At 38.7% G+C, this 14,810-nt stretch overlaps 2 protein-coding genes across 2 annotated transcripts in view; both read left to right on the top strand.

Moving 5' to 3' along the window:
• The first annotated feature begins 506 nt into the window (after window positions 1-506).
• LOC111380266 lies at window positions 507-3,830 on the top strand. The gene is made up of 6 exons (XM_023003780.1): window positions 507-853; window positions 1,078-1,450; window positions 1,586-2,273; window positions 2,551-2,663; window positions 2,949-3,259; window positions 3,425-3,830. Exons 1-6 carry the CDS (start codon window positions 507-509, stop codon window positions 3,828-3,830), a joined length of 2,238 nt encoding a protein of 745 aa, XP_022859548.1.
• Window positions 3,831-7,401: 3,571 nt separating this feature from the next.
• The window catches only part of LOC111380265 (probable LRR receptor-like serine/threonine-protein kinase At3g47570), a 19,793-nt gene continuing 12,384 nt past the window's right edge, over window positions 7,402-14,810 (top strand). The window contains exons 1-2 of the mRNA XM_023003779.1: window positions 7,402-7,813; window positions 13,444-14,331. Coding sequence (XP_022859547.1) covers window positions 7,402-7,813; window positions 13,444-14,331 — 1,300 coding nt within the window. The remainder of the gene's footprint in view (window positions 7,814-13,443; window positions 14,332-14,810) is intronic.

The following is a 14,810-nucleotide window of genomic DNA, read 5'->3' as shown; positions in this document are numbered from 1 at the left end:
AGAATGGACACCAATTTTATGGCAAGGCTGAGGAGAACCCACACACACACGTATCTCGCTTTTTGGATATGTGTCAACATTTCAGATACCAAGGAATTTCGGACGACGCTATTAGATTGAGGCTGTTTCCACATACTTTACGAGACAGAGCACTTGAATGGTTGGATTCACTTCCGGTCGCAAATATCACTACATGGAATGAGTTGGCACATAAATTTTGCACAAAGTTTTTCTCCCCAGCCAAGATAGCGAAGCTGAGACATGACATATCAGTGTTCAGTCAAGGAGAAACCGAATCATTTGACGAAGCTTGGAACCGGTTTAAAAACATGCTTCGGAAGTGCCCTCAACACGGGTTTGACAAAAAGACCCAAATCCGATTCTTCTACACAGGACTATTTCCTTATCACAAGAGCATGGTGGATTCAGCATCAGATGACTCAATATCCACACGAACAGTTGATGGGGCATTGGAATTATTTGAGAGAATGACTACCACATCAGCCATGTGGTCTTCTGAGAGGGCGATCCCAAGGAAAACTCCAGGTGTCTACGAAGTGGATGCTTATTCAGCAATATTAGCAAAAATAGATTCTCTATACCACAAGGTGGAAAGCATATCACAAGTTAAGAAGAACAATTGTGAAGAATGTGGAGCTGAACATAAGACATCAGAATGCCCTATACTAATGCAAGGAATTGAGCAAGCAGACTATGCACAATGGGGACAACGCCAGCAACAAAATCAATATGGGGAGACTTTCAATCCCAGTTGGAAGAAGCATCCCAACTTCTCTTGGAGCGACCAAAATCAGAACAAGCCACAGGGACAATTTCAACAACAAGAGAAGAGGCCTCAACTGGAGGATATGATAGCCAGACTTCAAAATCAAAATGCAGCCATCAAAAATTTGGAAACTCAGATGGGGCAATTAGCCATTGCATTAACTGGCAGAACGCCTGGTAACTTGCCAAGTAATACAGAGATCAACCCTAAGGAACAAGCTAAAGCTATTACAACTCGAAATGGAGTGCAATTACCTGAAATCCATGTAAAGAGACCAAGTGCGGCTGTAGAGACGTCCCCCCTGCTGAAAATGAGATTGCTGTAAAGGAATCAACTCCAAGGGAAGATTTAGAAAAATCAAAGGATAAGGCCAAGAGCACAGTTAACCCGTACGGGCCTCTGATTCCCTTTCCACAGCGGTTGAAGAAGCAAAAGATGGAGCAACAATATAAAAAATTCCTAGAAGTCTTCAAAAATCTCCATATTAACATCCCGCTAGCAGATGCACTATTCCAGATGCCTAGCCACGCGAAGTTTCTTAAGGATATTATCTCAAATAAATGCAAGCTGGAGGACCATGAGACAGTAATGCTTACAGAGGAATGTAGTGCCAGAATCCAAAATAAGCTCCCACCAAAACTGAAAGATTCAGGGAGTTTTACTGTTCCTTGCACTATTGGTGAATTTTATTTCGATAAAGCATTATGTGACCTTGGTGCAAGTATTAATTTAATGCCTCTGTCTGTTTTTAGGAAACTTGGCTTGGGGGAAACTAAAGCCACTACTGTGACACTTCAGCTAGCAGATAGATCACTGACACACCCCAGAGGGATAATTGAAGATGTACTCATCAAGGTCAAAAAGTTCATATTCCCAGCGGACTTTCTCATTTTGGACATGGAAGAAGATAAGGACATCCCATTGATACTTGGCAGACCATTCCTGGCAACAGGAAGAGCACTCATTGATGTTCAAAGGGGGCAGTTGATTTTGAGATTGGGCGAGGAGCAGGTGTCTTTCAATGTATTTAAAGCCATGAAAATGCCAGCAGAATCAGACAGCTGTTACCAAGTTGACATTATTAATAAAGCAGTTCAGGAAACATTCCTACTTCACGGCCCATCTGACACCTATGAGACATGCATTGCACAATCCCAATCAGTTCAGTCGAATTCTTTTGAAGTTGAAACATGTGCAAGATTTTTGGAGACAAACCCGCCATACGCCCGAACAAAACACTTCGAGAAACTAGGGACAGGAAATAAAAAGCCACTACCTTCCATTCAGCAGCCGCCAGTTTTAGAACTCAAACAACTACCGCCACATCTCAGATATGCTTATTTAGGAGAGTCAGATACACTTCTAGTAATCATTTCAAACACAGTCAGTGAGATGGAGGAGGAAAAACTGCTCAAGATACTTAGAGAGAACAAGACGGCGATTGGTTGGACAATAGCTGACATTAAAGGAATCAGTCCTTCCCTGTGTATGCATAAAATTTTAATGGAGGAAAATTGCAAGCCTAGCATAGAAAGTCAAAAAGATTGAACCCAAACATGAAGGAAGTGGTCAGGACAGAGATAATGAAGTTATTGGATGCAGGAATTATCTACCCAATTTCGGATAGTGCATGGATCAGCCCTGTTCAAGTGGTACCAAAAAAGGGGGAATCACAGTGGTGAAAAATGAGAAAAATGAACTAATTCCCACCAGAACAGTTACGGGTTGGAGAGTTTGCATTGACTATCGCAAACTCAATACAGCTACACGAAAGGATCACTTCCCATTCCCATTCATTGATCAGATGTTAGAGAGGTTGGCTGGATATTCACACTACTGCTTTCTTGATGGATACTCGGGCTATAATCAGATACCTGTCGCACTAGAGGATCATGAGAAGACCACTTTCACTTGCCCCTACGGTACTTTTGCTTATCGTAGGATGCCTTTTGATCTTTGCAACACTCCAGCCACATTTCAGAGGTGTATGATGGCAATATTCTCTGATATGATTGAAAGGTTTATCGAGGTTTTCATGGACGACTTCTCAGTATTTGAATCTTCATTTGATGAATGTCTAAACCACTTGAATTTGGTCTTACAGAGATGCAAGGAGACTAACCTGGTTTTAAATTGGGAAAAATGCCACTTTATGGTGCAGGAAGGCATTGTACTTGGGCATAGGATATCGACAAAAGAAATTGAGGTAGACAAGGCAAAAATTCAAGTGATTGAGAAATTACCATCGCCTACATTAGTTAAAGGAGTTCGCAGTTTTTTGGGGCACACTGGGTTCTACCGGAGGTTTATAAAAGATTTTCGAAAATCACTAAACCTTTGTGCTTTGCTAATGAAAGATGTAACCTTTGAGTTCAATGAGGATTGTCTCACAGCCTTCAATACTTTAAAGGAAAAGCTTACGACAGCATTAGTAATTGTAGCACCAGACTGGGAATTGCCTTTTGAATTGATGTGTGATGCAAGTGATCACGCTGTAGGTGCAGTATTGGGACAACGGAGGAACAATATTTTTCATGTGATCTACTATGCAAGCAGAACTCTAAATGATGCACAAATAAATTATGCAACCACTGAAAAGGAGCTATTGGCTGTGGTATTTGCATTCGACAAATTCAGGTCATATCTCGTCGGGTCTAAAGTCATCGTCTATACTGATCATGCTACATTAAAGTATCTACTCACAAAGAAGGATGCAAAGCCGAGATTAATTCGTTGGGTGCTGTTGTTGCAAGAATTTGATATTGAGATACGCGATAAGAAGGGCACCGAGAACGTAGTAGCAGATCACCTATCCCGACTAGAACCTGGGGAGACGGAAGATTTAGTGGATATAAATGAGATCTTCCCGGATGAACAGATGTTGAGAGTGGATGAAGCACCTTGGTACGCAGATATTGTCAATTACTTGGCCAGTTCCATTCCACCACCTGACTGCTCCAGTCACCAAAGAAATTTTTTTTTTGCCGAGTTAAAATACTATTTCTCGGAGGATCCAATTCTCTATAGGCGAGGAGCTGATTAGATAGTGAGGAGATGCGTACCTGAAGAAGAAGTACATGAGATTCTCGAGCACTGTCACTCATCCGCATATGCAGGACACTTTGGAGCTTCAAAAATAGCTGCAAAGATTCTACAATCAGGTTTCTACTGGCCTACAATGTTTTGACTTCATGGGACCTTTCCTCCCTTCATTCTCAAATCAGTATATTTTGGTAGCAGTGGATTATGTATCAAAATGGGTGGAAGCAGTTGCACTGCCAACAAATGACTCAAAGGCAGTAATTAGGTTTCTGAAGAAATATATTTTCACTCGATATGGCACACCGCGAGCTATAATCAGTGACGGGGGTAAACACTTCTGTAATCGCCAGTTTGAGCAGCTGTTAAATAAATATGGTGTTAAACACCGTGTCCCTATCCCATATCATCCACAAACTAGCGGGCAAGTTGAAGTATCTAATCGTCAATTGAAAAGGATACTCGAAGTCACAGTGAACTCATCTAGAAAAGACCGGTCTAAAAAGCTAGACGATGCATTGTGGGCTTACAGAACAGCATTCAAGACACCGATAGGCATGTCTCCATATCGCCTAGTTTTTGGGAAAGCATGCCATCTGCCATTAGAAATGGAGTACCGGGCATATTGGGCTATGAAACAGTTAAATATGGACCTGAATGCCGCCGGTGAAAAGCGTCTACTGCAACTGAATGAGTTGGATGAATTTAGAATGGAGGCTTATAAAAATACAAAACTTTACAAGGAGCGAACCAAGAAGTGGCATGATATGTACATTTAGAGGTGAGTATTCGAAGTGGGGCAGCAAGTACTACTGTATAACTCGAGACTCAAGCTATTCCCAGGAAAACTACGATCACGGTGGTCGGGTCCCTACACAATTACAAAAGTCCTACCATATGGGGCTATACAAGTGAGCCATGAGAATAAGGGTACCTTCACTGTTAATGGCCAAAGGTTGAAACACTAATGGGGCGGTGACTTCTCTAATCGAAAGTCAACCGTTCAACTCGAGACGCCAGAATGAAGCAGCCGCAGAAAAGTCGAGCTATCAACTATAACTTAGCGCTGGGTGGGAGGCAACCCACTGTATCCTTTTTTATCTATTTATTTACTTTATTATGCTTTCTGCATTAGATTAGGAAGTTTATTTTCAAATTCAATTAGTATTTTGTTATGTAGTCATCGGTCATCTAGGCATGTTAAAAGAGTCCAAGCACCGTTCACACGAGTCCTTAAGTATCACACACGAGTTCGGGTTGATTTGAGTTGTTTGGGTAGTTGAGTGTGGAATTCACGCATTTCGAGGCAAATTATGTCTTCTAAATTTCACATGTCAATGTTTTAAAAGCATGTCTTTGAAAAATTGGGGGCGTTGAGAGCCGGGTCATTTATCAAAAAAAAATTTGGACAAAAATCGAATTTTTTGGGGAAAGAAGCATTGTTTTATTTTATTTTATTTCTTTTTGAAAAAAAAATTTTGGACAAAAATCGGATTTTTGGGGAAAGAAGCATTGTTTTATTTTATTTCTTTTGAAAAAAAAACGGCCGCATAGAAGTGGATCGGCCATGGTTAAAGCCATGACTGATTCACTCTTCATTCTCTCTCTCCCCCCCCCCCCAAATTCACGAACACGAGCAGCTAGGGACCCCCATCTCACACATAAACCCACGAAATTCATAATCACCTCGGCATAAATTCATCAAGGCAAGCATCCATTTCAAGCACATCGTCTTGAAGGTATGACTTTTGACAATCTTCTTCATCATGCTTAGTTTGTTTAGGTCATTTTCAATTTGTTTTTGAGGTGATTGGGGCGTAGATGGTGGATGGAGTGTACTATTTGAAATTCAATTGTGTTATGGGTTAATTCGAATTTTGAAGTATTGGGTTTTATATGGACTTCTAAAGAATGCATGCTAAGTGTTTGATACATTGCCACATTGATAATTTGTGGGCATTTTGGTACCTGTTGCATTGACTTTATTTGATTGATGAATGTGTATGAGATTGGTAATTGATTTTTAAATGGGGAGCCATGTGACATAGTAATTTTTGGCAAATGTATGAAGATTTCATAATGCCCACAACTTGTTCGATAAAATGTTCATTTTGGTAATCTAATACAATTCTGAACATCTAGCACGGCATATGACTATTAGATGAATGGAATAACTCGTTGTGATGTATTACCAACCAATGTGACTTAGACAACATCAACACACATGCACACAAAATAGCTAAGTCATTGCATGTAACAGCAGCTCACGTCCCTTATTTTACACTACCATTTGACACACCAAACGAACTCCGATTGAGCTGAAATTTGGGTATGTGCTAGACCTCATTGCATACTTTCATATGCCTAAAGGTTGCCTGGGACAATCTTGATAATTCTCGATGGTGCCCGGGGCCGAAGGTGTACACTCAATCATGACTCCAACCCTTTCACTATGAGCATGTTCACCCAAATTTTTCTTAGTTTTCGTATGGGCTATACATTTATACTATTCTAATCATCATACGTTGTTCATTACACATCGTGGTAGTATACATGCATATTGAAACAAGTTTGGGGGATTTGTGAACTACATGCTTTTCATTTAATGCGATTTCTCGTTGTACAACAAGATGTTTAATGCTAGCTATTTTCCAACTTTACAGGATGCCACCAAAACGAACTTCAAAAAGGAAAGAAAAGGTTGGCTCATCATCCGGCACAGCACATACTCGAGTGCTTGAAGGAGGGATACAGAGATTTTTTACTTCCGAGGCAGTAGCCCGATATGAAAATATAGTGAGTTGATGAACAGTGACACCAGAGCTGGCTGTTAAATTGGAAGACTTTCCTGATTTCGAGCTGACCACTTTGGTGCATAACTGTGGATGGGGTAAAGTATTGGAGCAGCCACATCGGATTTATGAATTGTTGGTAGGGGAATTTTACGCCAACTTCAATACAGAAATTGACACACTAGGGTCCGACCACCTGCATCAGATGTGGGTCAGGGGAAAATGGATCACATTCTCACCCGAGGTTATTCAAGACTACTACCAGCTCACGTGGGACAACATAACCCCTATCCCAGGTGATTTCAATTGGCATGAAGTGGCGGAGATCTCATTGGGGCGACAAAATGCATGGCCACTCCCCACTACCGAGTGGCACCAGATTGAGCTGACGCCATCTATAGCCATCCTGTGGCTGTTTATGTGCCACAACATTGAGCCGACCTCTCACAGGACCACATTCACAGATCCCACAGCTGGATTCCTTTATCACTTGGTGTGAGGTAATAAGGTTGATCTTGCCACTCTCTACTATAATCAGATCCATCATGTGAGTACCTTGGGAGCAGGCACAGCTCAATGATCTTTCCAAGCCTCATCTCCGGAATATGCATAGCTGCTGGTATAAATATTGCATCCGGGAAAGTGGCTGCCAAACCCAGCCCCATCATAAAGCGCAGTACCTTGGAGGCTCAAGACAGAGCCAGGATAAAGCACTGGAAAAAGTAAGAAATTGAACGGTGCAGACAGTAGGAAGAGCAAGGTCACGAGCACACAGAACAATAGATGCCTCAAGCTCCACCACCACAGGTTGAGATAAATGCACAGTTGTGGCGCCAGATTTTCACCACTACCACGGGAACCAGTCGAGACGTACAGAGTCTCCAGCAGGCTATGGGGACTTTGACGACTGAGATGCATACAGCCCACCGTGACATCCGCATTTCCACTGATATGTCACGTGCTGCTCGCCAGGATGCCCAGGCAGCTAGGAGGGAGATGGAAACTGTGAACGGTCGACTCAATGTGTATGTAGGTAGGGTGGGTGGCATCCAGATGAGGGTAAATGAAACTTGGGAGCGTCTGGGCCGTTTGGAAACACGTGTTGAGAGAATCCATGATGAAATGACACAGCAGTCAGCACTGATGAGAGAGGTCTTGGCACGCCTACCTCCACCTCCAGCTGATGGTACTGCAGGTTCTAGCTTCCCATCGCAGCCTCCATATTGATCAGGGGAGTATTGTTTGCCTCATTTGTACTCATTTTCTTTAAATTCTGCCATCTAAACTTTAATTTTCGCATTGAGGACAATGTCTTGTATAAGTTTGGGGGATGGTGGCATAATTTGAAGACATTCGGCATGTAATTAATTGCATTTCTACAATCCAGATTTAATTTGACTAATTGTTACATGATGCATGCTTGTGAGTGAATATTGATTATGCTTATGTATGCTTGTGTGAGCTTAATCGTCTTGCCGGCTATGATGTTACTATTGGATTGGTATATTTCAAAACTTTGGAGTCGGTGTTAATTAGGCCAACTAATACTTGCTGATGTAATACTTGACATTCTTTATGCACGCCATTCATGCTTTACATGTTAGGTAAGTGATTGGGGTTTTGAGCATAAAGTAGGAAAATAATTATAACCCTCTATTGAATTAACTCGTAAACTACCTTAAGACAGTTTGGTGATAGTTGAGCTATTATAGGAGAACATTGAGATAAGTGAGGCTCCGTGCATGAATTATTGTGTGGATTGCCTAGACCAGTGGGATGAAGAGTAGGTGAAAATCTTAAATTGAGGGTTGGTTTTGGATACCAGATGTCTAGAAAAATAAGGGCATAAACTTAATTTGTGAGAATAAGACACTTCTTTTCATGCCTTTATGACTCGAGCAAGTAAGCCTGTAAGGATATTTCAAAATCTGGTGCCCTAAGGTCAACTGATCTGAGAGTCATCGGCCCAAAACTCGATACATGGGTAATATAGAAAGCAAGAGGTAAAGAGGTTAATAAAAAGTCATATGATCGAGCCTTTATAACTCGGGTGAATAAGCCTGCAAGCGTTTAAAACCTGGTGCCCTAAAGCCAACTGGTTTGGGAGTCACCGACCTAAAGCTCGTTACATGGGTTATATAGAAAGCAAATGAGAAGATGATAATAAAAAAATAAAAAAAAACCTAGAAAACCAGAGAAAAGTGAGAAAAACAAAAAGAGACAATAACAAGAAGAAAAGCCCTTGGACATTTGGTGGAAGAAACTATACCTTTGAGGCGAGGCAAGTAACCTAGTTTAATCTTGAGTGTCGAAGCAATAAAAACTAGCAGAGCCTTCACTTGTTGACATGTGAACTTGTGATAGTGAGATTAATCCAAATTACAAGAGGGTGAGAACTATAGCCAGGGAAAGTCATAATTTTTAAAACACAATCTCGGGATAATTGAATGAAAAGAATAAGTTTGGGGGGGGGGGTTGTGTATCTCTCGAGCGAGTAAGGAGACATTTGACCACTTGGGACTGGGACTCAAACTCATCTTGAACTTGATATGTTAGCATGAATCCACACACACACGTCAAGTATGCACTTAACAGGTAAAGGTTGATCTCATTTTGCACTGATAAATTTTCATAAATCAATTACTTAGTCCAATCCTGAGTCAAGGCAAGGTGTTAAGTCATGTTTGTTCAGAATTATATCACTATCTTGTTTAAGGACAAACAATAGTTCAAGTTTGGAGGGTTTGATAAGTGTGTTTTTGCACACTTATTTACATCACGAACATGACTTAAATACAAGTAAAATGATTGAATTGTGACTTAATTTTGTTGAATTCATGCAATGTAGGTGATTCTATGAAAATAGTGGAATTCAGGAGAAAAGAGCCGTAAGTTTAGGGGGTTTGATAAGTGTATTTTTGCACACTTATTTACATCACAAACATGACTTAAATACAAGTAAAATGATTGAATTGTGACTTAATTTTGTTGAATTCATGCAATGTAGGTGATTCTATGGAAATAGTGGAATTCAGAAGAAAAGAGCCGAAAAGGACCAAATTGGAGCAAAATGAAAATTCAGGGACCAAATTGCAATTATATGAAAGTTGATCCGATGAACACATCAAGCAATTGATCAAGTTAAGCACAAATTAGAAGTTATAATGGAACATTGGAGCAACTAGAAACAAGAGAGAAGGTCAAGGAGTGAAGGAATGAAACTTGAGGATCAAAATGACTCAATTTGGAAGTTCACTCTACTATACGGTCGCATAGTAGAAAAGCTATGCGGTCGCGAGTAACCCTCCAGGGATTAAAAATGCCAAAATCCATATACCTATGCTGTTACAACCCACATTTTTATCTAGTCAAAGTCAATAGTGGAATTTTCAAAGTCAAGTCCAATGAGGACTTGTATGAAATAAATCATTTTTATTGGGACTTGATTGACCAAATCATTTTATTTGGGTTTATTTTGCAATTGGAAAAATATGAAGGTTGAATTGGATATATTTAAAAGTTTGGAATTTATATATATACTTTTGGAAGTTAAAGGATTAAATGTTACTAAAAAGTGAAGTTAAGGGACTTATTATGCAAATTTTGGGTTTTGGACAATATATTCAACCATTTGACCAAATTTTCACCCAATTTCACACACACACGCACTAAAAACGGGAAGAAGCAGAACCGGCCAAGAAGGAAAGAAAAAGAAGAGAAAAAGAAGAAGAAAAAAGAGATAAAGAAGAGGGAAAAAAAAAGGTAAGGTTGATATCTTCAAGTTTGGGTTGAAATTTTCCATTTGTTTTAGGTGATTAAGTATGGTTTATATTAAAATTTTTAGGGTTTTATCATGTAATAATAAAATGTTAAATTTATGTGATATATGTACGATTTGGAGCTCAAGCTTAGGGATTAATTATGTTTCAGTTTTAACAAGGTGTTTAGGCAATGAAAATTTTGGAAACCCTAGAATCCGATTTTGGGGATTTTAATTAATTAATTGTGGAAGTGATTATATAAATGGAATATTTCACTTGGGAGTTGATTTTATGGAGCAAATGTATATTAGATGGATGGAAATTATGGTCACTAGTTTCATTAAATTGGAAAGTAAAATTAGTTTTAACTTGGGAAGAAGGTTTTGTTGATGAATTAGTTATTAGAAAAGAGATTAGAAAGTGAGACTAGCTCCATTGATCAAAAGAATATTTGGAAAATTCATTCGAGCATCGACCAATTTTAGTTAAGTATTATAGAAGTAGATCTTAAAGTTTCTTAATTTAATAGTAGTTGATTAGTCATTTTGTTACGTATTACAGGTGGTGACAAAGAAATTGGCAAAGCTTATCGACCGACCTAGTCTGTAGCTTGTATTGGGTGAGTGGATGAAAATAAATTTTACAGCAATAAGTATTTATTCAATTTATATTAAATCAGAAAATCTATTATTTCATACAGTTGATTTGATAGCATGATTTTCAGAATAAATTTGATTTACAATAAGATGTTTTTTTTAAAGTTTGATTCAGTTCAGTTAAATCATTTCATTAGCATGTTTTATCGATATTACGTATTTCAGAATATTTCAAGTTATTTTTAAAAACCACCAGAAAGTACCCATGAGATTTTACCTCGTCTGCACTGGTGTGAATGTGTTTCCACAGTGTATGACTTCATATGGTTATTTTACCCACTCTGCGCTAGTGCAAAATGTGTTTCCACAGCGTATGATCAATATAGTGATTTTACCCGCTCTGCACTATTGTGAATGTGTTTCCATAGTGTATGACCATTTTATAGCTCTGCGTGCGTATGACCAGAATTTCAGAATTTAATGACCTTGCTATGTATATCGAGATTAATCGATACACGAGTATGGTTATTCAGGGTACATTTTTGGTGTGATGTTTCAGTATTACATAGCTTATCAGATTTTAGAAATAAATTTTACAGTATTTAGTTGATTCAGTTGAAAGAATGAAGATTTTAGTTAACATATTGTGAAAGGAAATTTTTACTATCTACTAGTGTTCAGAAAGGTGTTATAAATGTTAAAGTATACTTTTACAAATATCCACTCACTGAGTCACAAGCTCATATTTTTGTCACCTCATTTCTTATCAGATGGAAGCTGCGTTGAGCCATATCAGAGCCTGCCGTTCGACGAGTTGAGCTTCATCGTGTCATTGTTTGTATGTCTCATTTTGTTAATTTGTACAACATATATTTTGGGGATTAATGTATTTTGTGTCAAAAATGTATTAAGTCTCATACCCATTGCATATTTTGTGTATGTTTTGAAATGAAGTGGTTTGGTGGTAAAAAAAAAGGGTAAATTTCTTTTTCAGTACAACTACTTGAAGAATTGGTATTTTGATGGGCGGATGTACCCTATTTTAAAGTATGTGTATATGTTTGGGATTTTTGATTTTATTTTCAGGTGGTTTTAGTCCATTTTTCAGAGGAAACCCTATCGAAATTTTTATAAAATTATAACAGTCAAAGCATGTCAAGTTCGCTTTGGTGGTGGGTCCGGCACTTCGCTGGTATCTACCATCGGCGCACAACACGTGTCGGATCCATTGGGGTGATCGGGACGGGTCGTGTCATATGCGGTTGCATAGGTTATGCCTATGAGGTCGCATAGGTATAATCTGTGTCCGATTTTTGCAGTTTCCTTATATGATTGCAACTCCTTTGGTAACCTAATTTCGACGGGTTTAAATAGCAAAAAAAACGTCCAAAAGCCGAGGGGAACGAATTGGAAGGCAAAAATATTCATTTTGGAGAGGATTTGAAGGCAAGAACAAGGACTGACGCGAAGATTTACAAGATTTCTTCAAGTTTTGATAACCCGGTGATGTATTTTATTCAAAACTTGAAAGATTTTGTTATTTTTATCATGATAGGCTAGATTTCTGTAACTAGGCGATCGATGAACCATGTAATTACTATTAAACCTGTTATTTCATGACTTTGAATTCATAGTTCGATGGGATTATTTGAATGAATTATATTGATTTATTTGTTTCCACAATTAATGTGCACTTAATTTGTATGAATTTGGTGGTTTAATTCTGAGTTTGAGAAAATTGGATTAAACTCGACATATATAATTAATAATAGGGTCCAATAGAGGATAGAAATATACCCTTATGCCCTATGTAAATCTTTAATTGCTCACAAAAAAAATACATGCGTTCTTGTATAATTGCATCCGTCATAGAAATACAGGCGGGTGATTTATGAGAATAGGTTCAATACATCTCGAGAGAGAGTATTGAATAGATTTAGGAGCATTGATTTGTCAAATTCTCATTGGATTATCAAAATTGTGAAATTAGGGTTTACTTAATAATTATTTGGGGATTCGTGATCCTAGTGCATTTGTTTTACATAGATTTTCATAAATTGACAATACATTTCATTTATTTTCATAACATTTCGTAATTGAGTCATTCGTTAAGTGAATTTGAGTAATTAGGGATTAATTTGAAATTATGGTTCTTCAATTTGGGGATTTCTCCCAAAATTAGGGCTTTTAATTTTAAAATTCATCTTAAGTCAATTAGTTTCGGTTAAGGCTAAAATAAATAAAATTGAACTACTCTTTCTCTGTGGGACGATACTCGGACTTCTAAAGTCCACTTTATTACTTGTCACGACCCATACACTTGCGGTAATTTAAATCGAAAGAAATATTTCGTGAACATCTATTTCTGCTGATCATTTTAAGGTTTACTTATTTTATTAACATAAATCATACTCTCACATAAGCATTTCATTGCTTCCACCTTTGTGATTCATCTGCTTCTGCTTCAGTAAAAGAAATGGAGTATTTTTCGACACATTTCCATCCCAGAATCCCTATTCTTTACATTATTGTAATCCTACAAACTTCTTCGTCAATGCCCACAATGGGAAACGAAACTGATCGACAAGCTTTGTTGGATTTCAAGAATGGAATAAATCAGGATCCATTTCAGATCATGACGTCCTGGAATGATTCGGTTCATCATTGCAACTGGATTGGAATTACATGCAATACCTTCAATGGAAGAGTTAGAATTCTAAACCTGAAATCCTTAAATTTGGTTGGCTCATTACCGCCTTCTTTAGGCAATCTTTCATTTCTCGAAGGTATATACCTGAGAAGGAACAGTTTCCAGGGTGATATTCCTCAGGAAATTGGAAGATTATTGAGAATGAAAAATCTTAATTTATCATACAATTCCTTCACTGGAAATATTCCTTCTAATCTCACGCACTGCACAGAACTTACAGTTCTTGCTTTGGGACATAACTATCTTACAGGAGGATTCCCTGCCTGGATAGGAAATTTTTCGTCTCTTTTCATGATTGTGCTTGCTCTCAACAGTTTTCAGGGTAGTATACCTCAAGAAATCGGGCACTTGTCGAGGTTGGAAATGTTTCAGATTTATGGAAATCATTTCTCTGGCACAATTCCTGCTTCCATTTATAATATATCAACTATTAGTTACTTCTCTGTTACCCAGAATCGCTTGCACGAGGAACTCCCACCAGACATCGGTTTCAACTTTCCAAATCTTGAAGTATTTGCTGGTGGTGTAAACAATTTCACTGGATTGATACCTGTCTCGATATCAAATGTTTCCGGGCTTGGCTTGATTGATTTTGCTGAAAACAAATTAACAGGGACGGTGCCAACAGGTCTTGGAAGCTTGACAGGTTTATACAGAATTAACTTTGATGATAATGTTGGATATTGGTTAAATAAATTGAGAATTGAAAATTGATTAAAGTTCGTATCGAATTCGGCCAAATATTCAAAAGCTCGACTCAATCCGTTTAGGCAAAATTGTTTGCCACTTCGCCGCTTCGGGGCGCACAAACGGGGATCGACCTGCCCGGTCAGGTCGCGAAGGTCGAGGGGGCAGCGCCCCTCGAGGGGGGTCGGGGGCAACGCCCCCGAAAGAGAATTTTGATTTCTCTGCATGTATTGAAGGGTATATTTGGCATTTCGAAAACCAATATCGGATGAATGAGAAATTACGAAAAAGGCCTCAACCATTAGTGAATAGACACCTTTTCATAAGGGTGCATTGTTTGGAAATGGTGCATGGTTTGGCCTCAACCATTTCGTCCACACCCCTTCATGGTCTATAAATAGGACCCTCTGGGTGTCCTATTCCTCACAGTTTGATATG

The sequence above is a fragment of the Olea europaea genome, unplaced genomic scaffold, assembly GCF_002742605.1.
Source record: "Olea europaea var. sylvestris unplaced genomic scaffold, O_europaea_v1 scaffold2116, whole genome shotgun sequence".
Lineage (NCBI taxonomy): Eukaryota > Viridiplantae > Streptophyta > Magnoliopsida > Lamiales > Oleaceae > Olea > Olea europaea.
The sequence above is the reverse complement of the archived record's forward strand: the minus strand, read 5'-3'. Positions and strand labels throughout refer to the sequence as shown.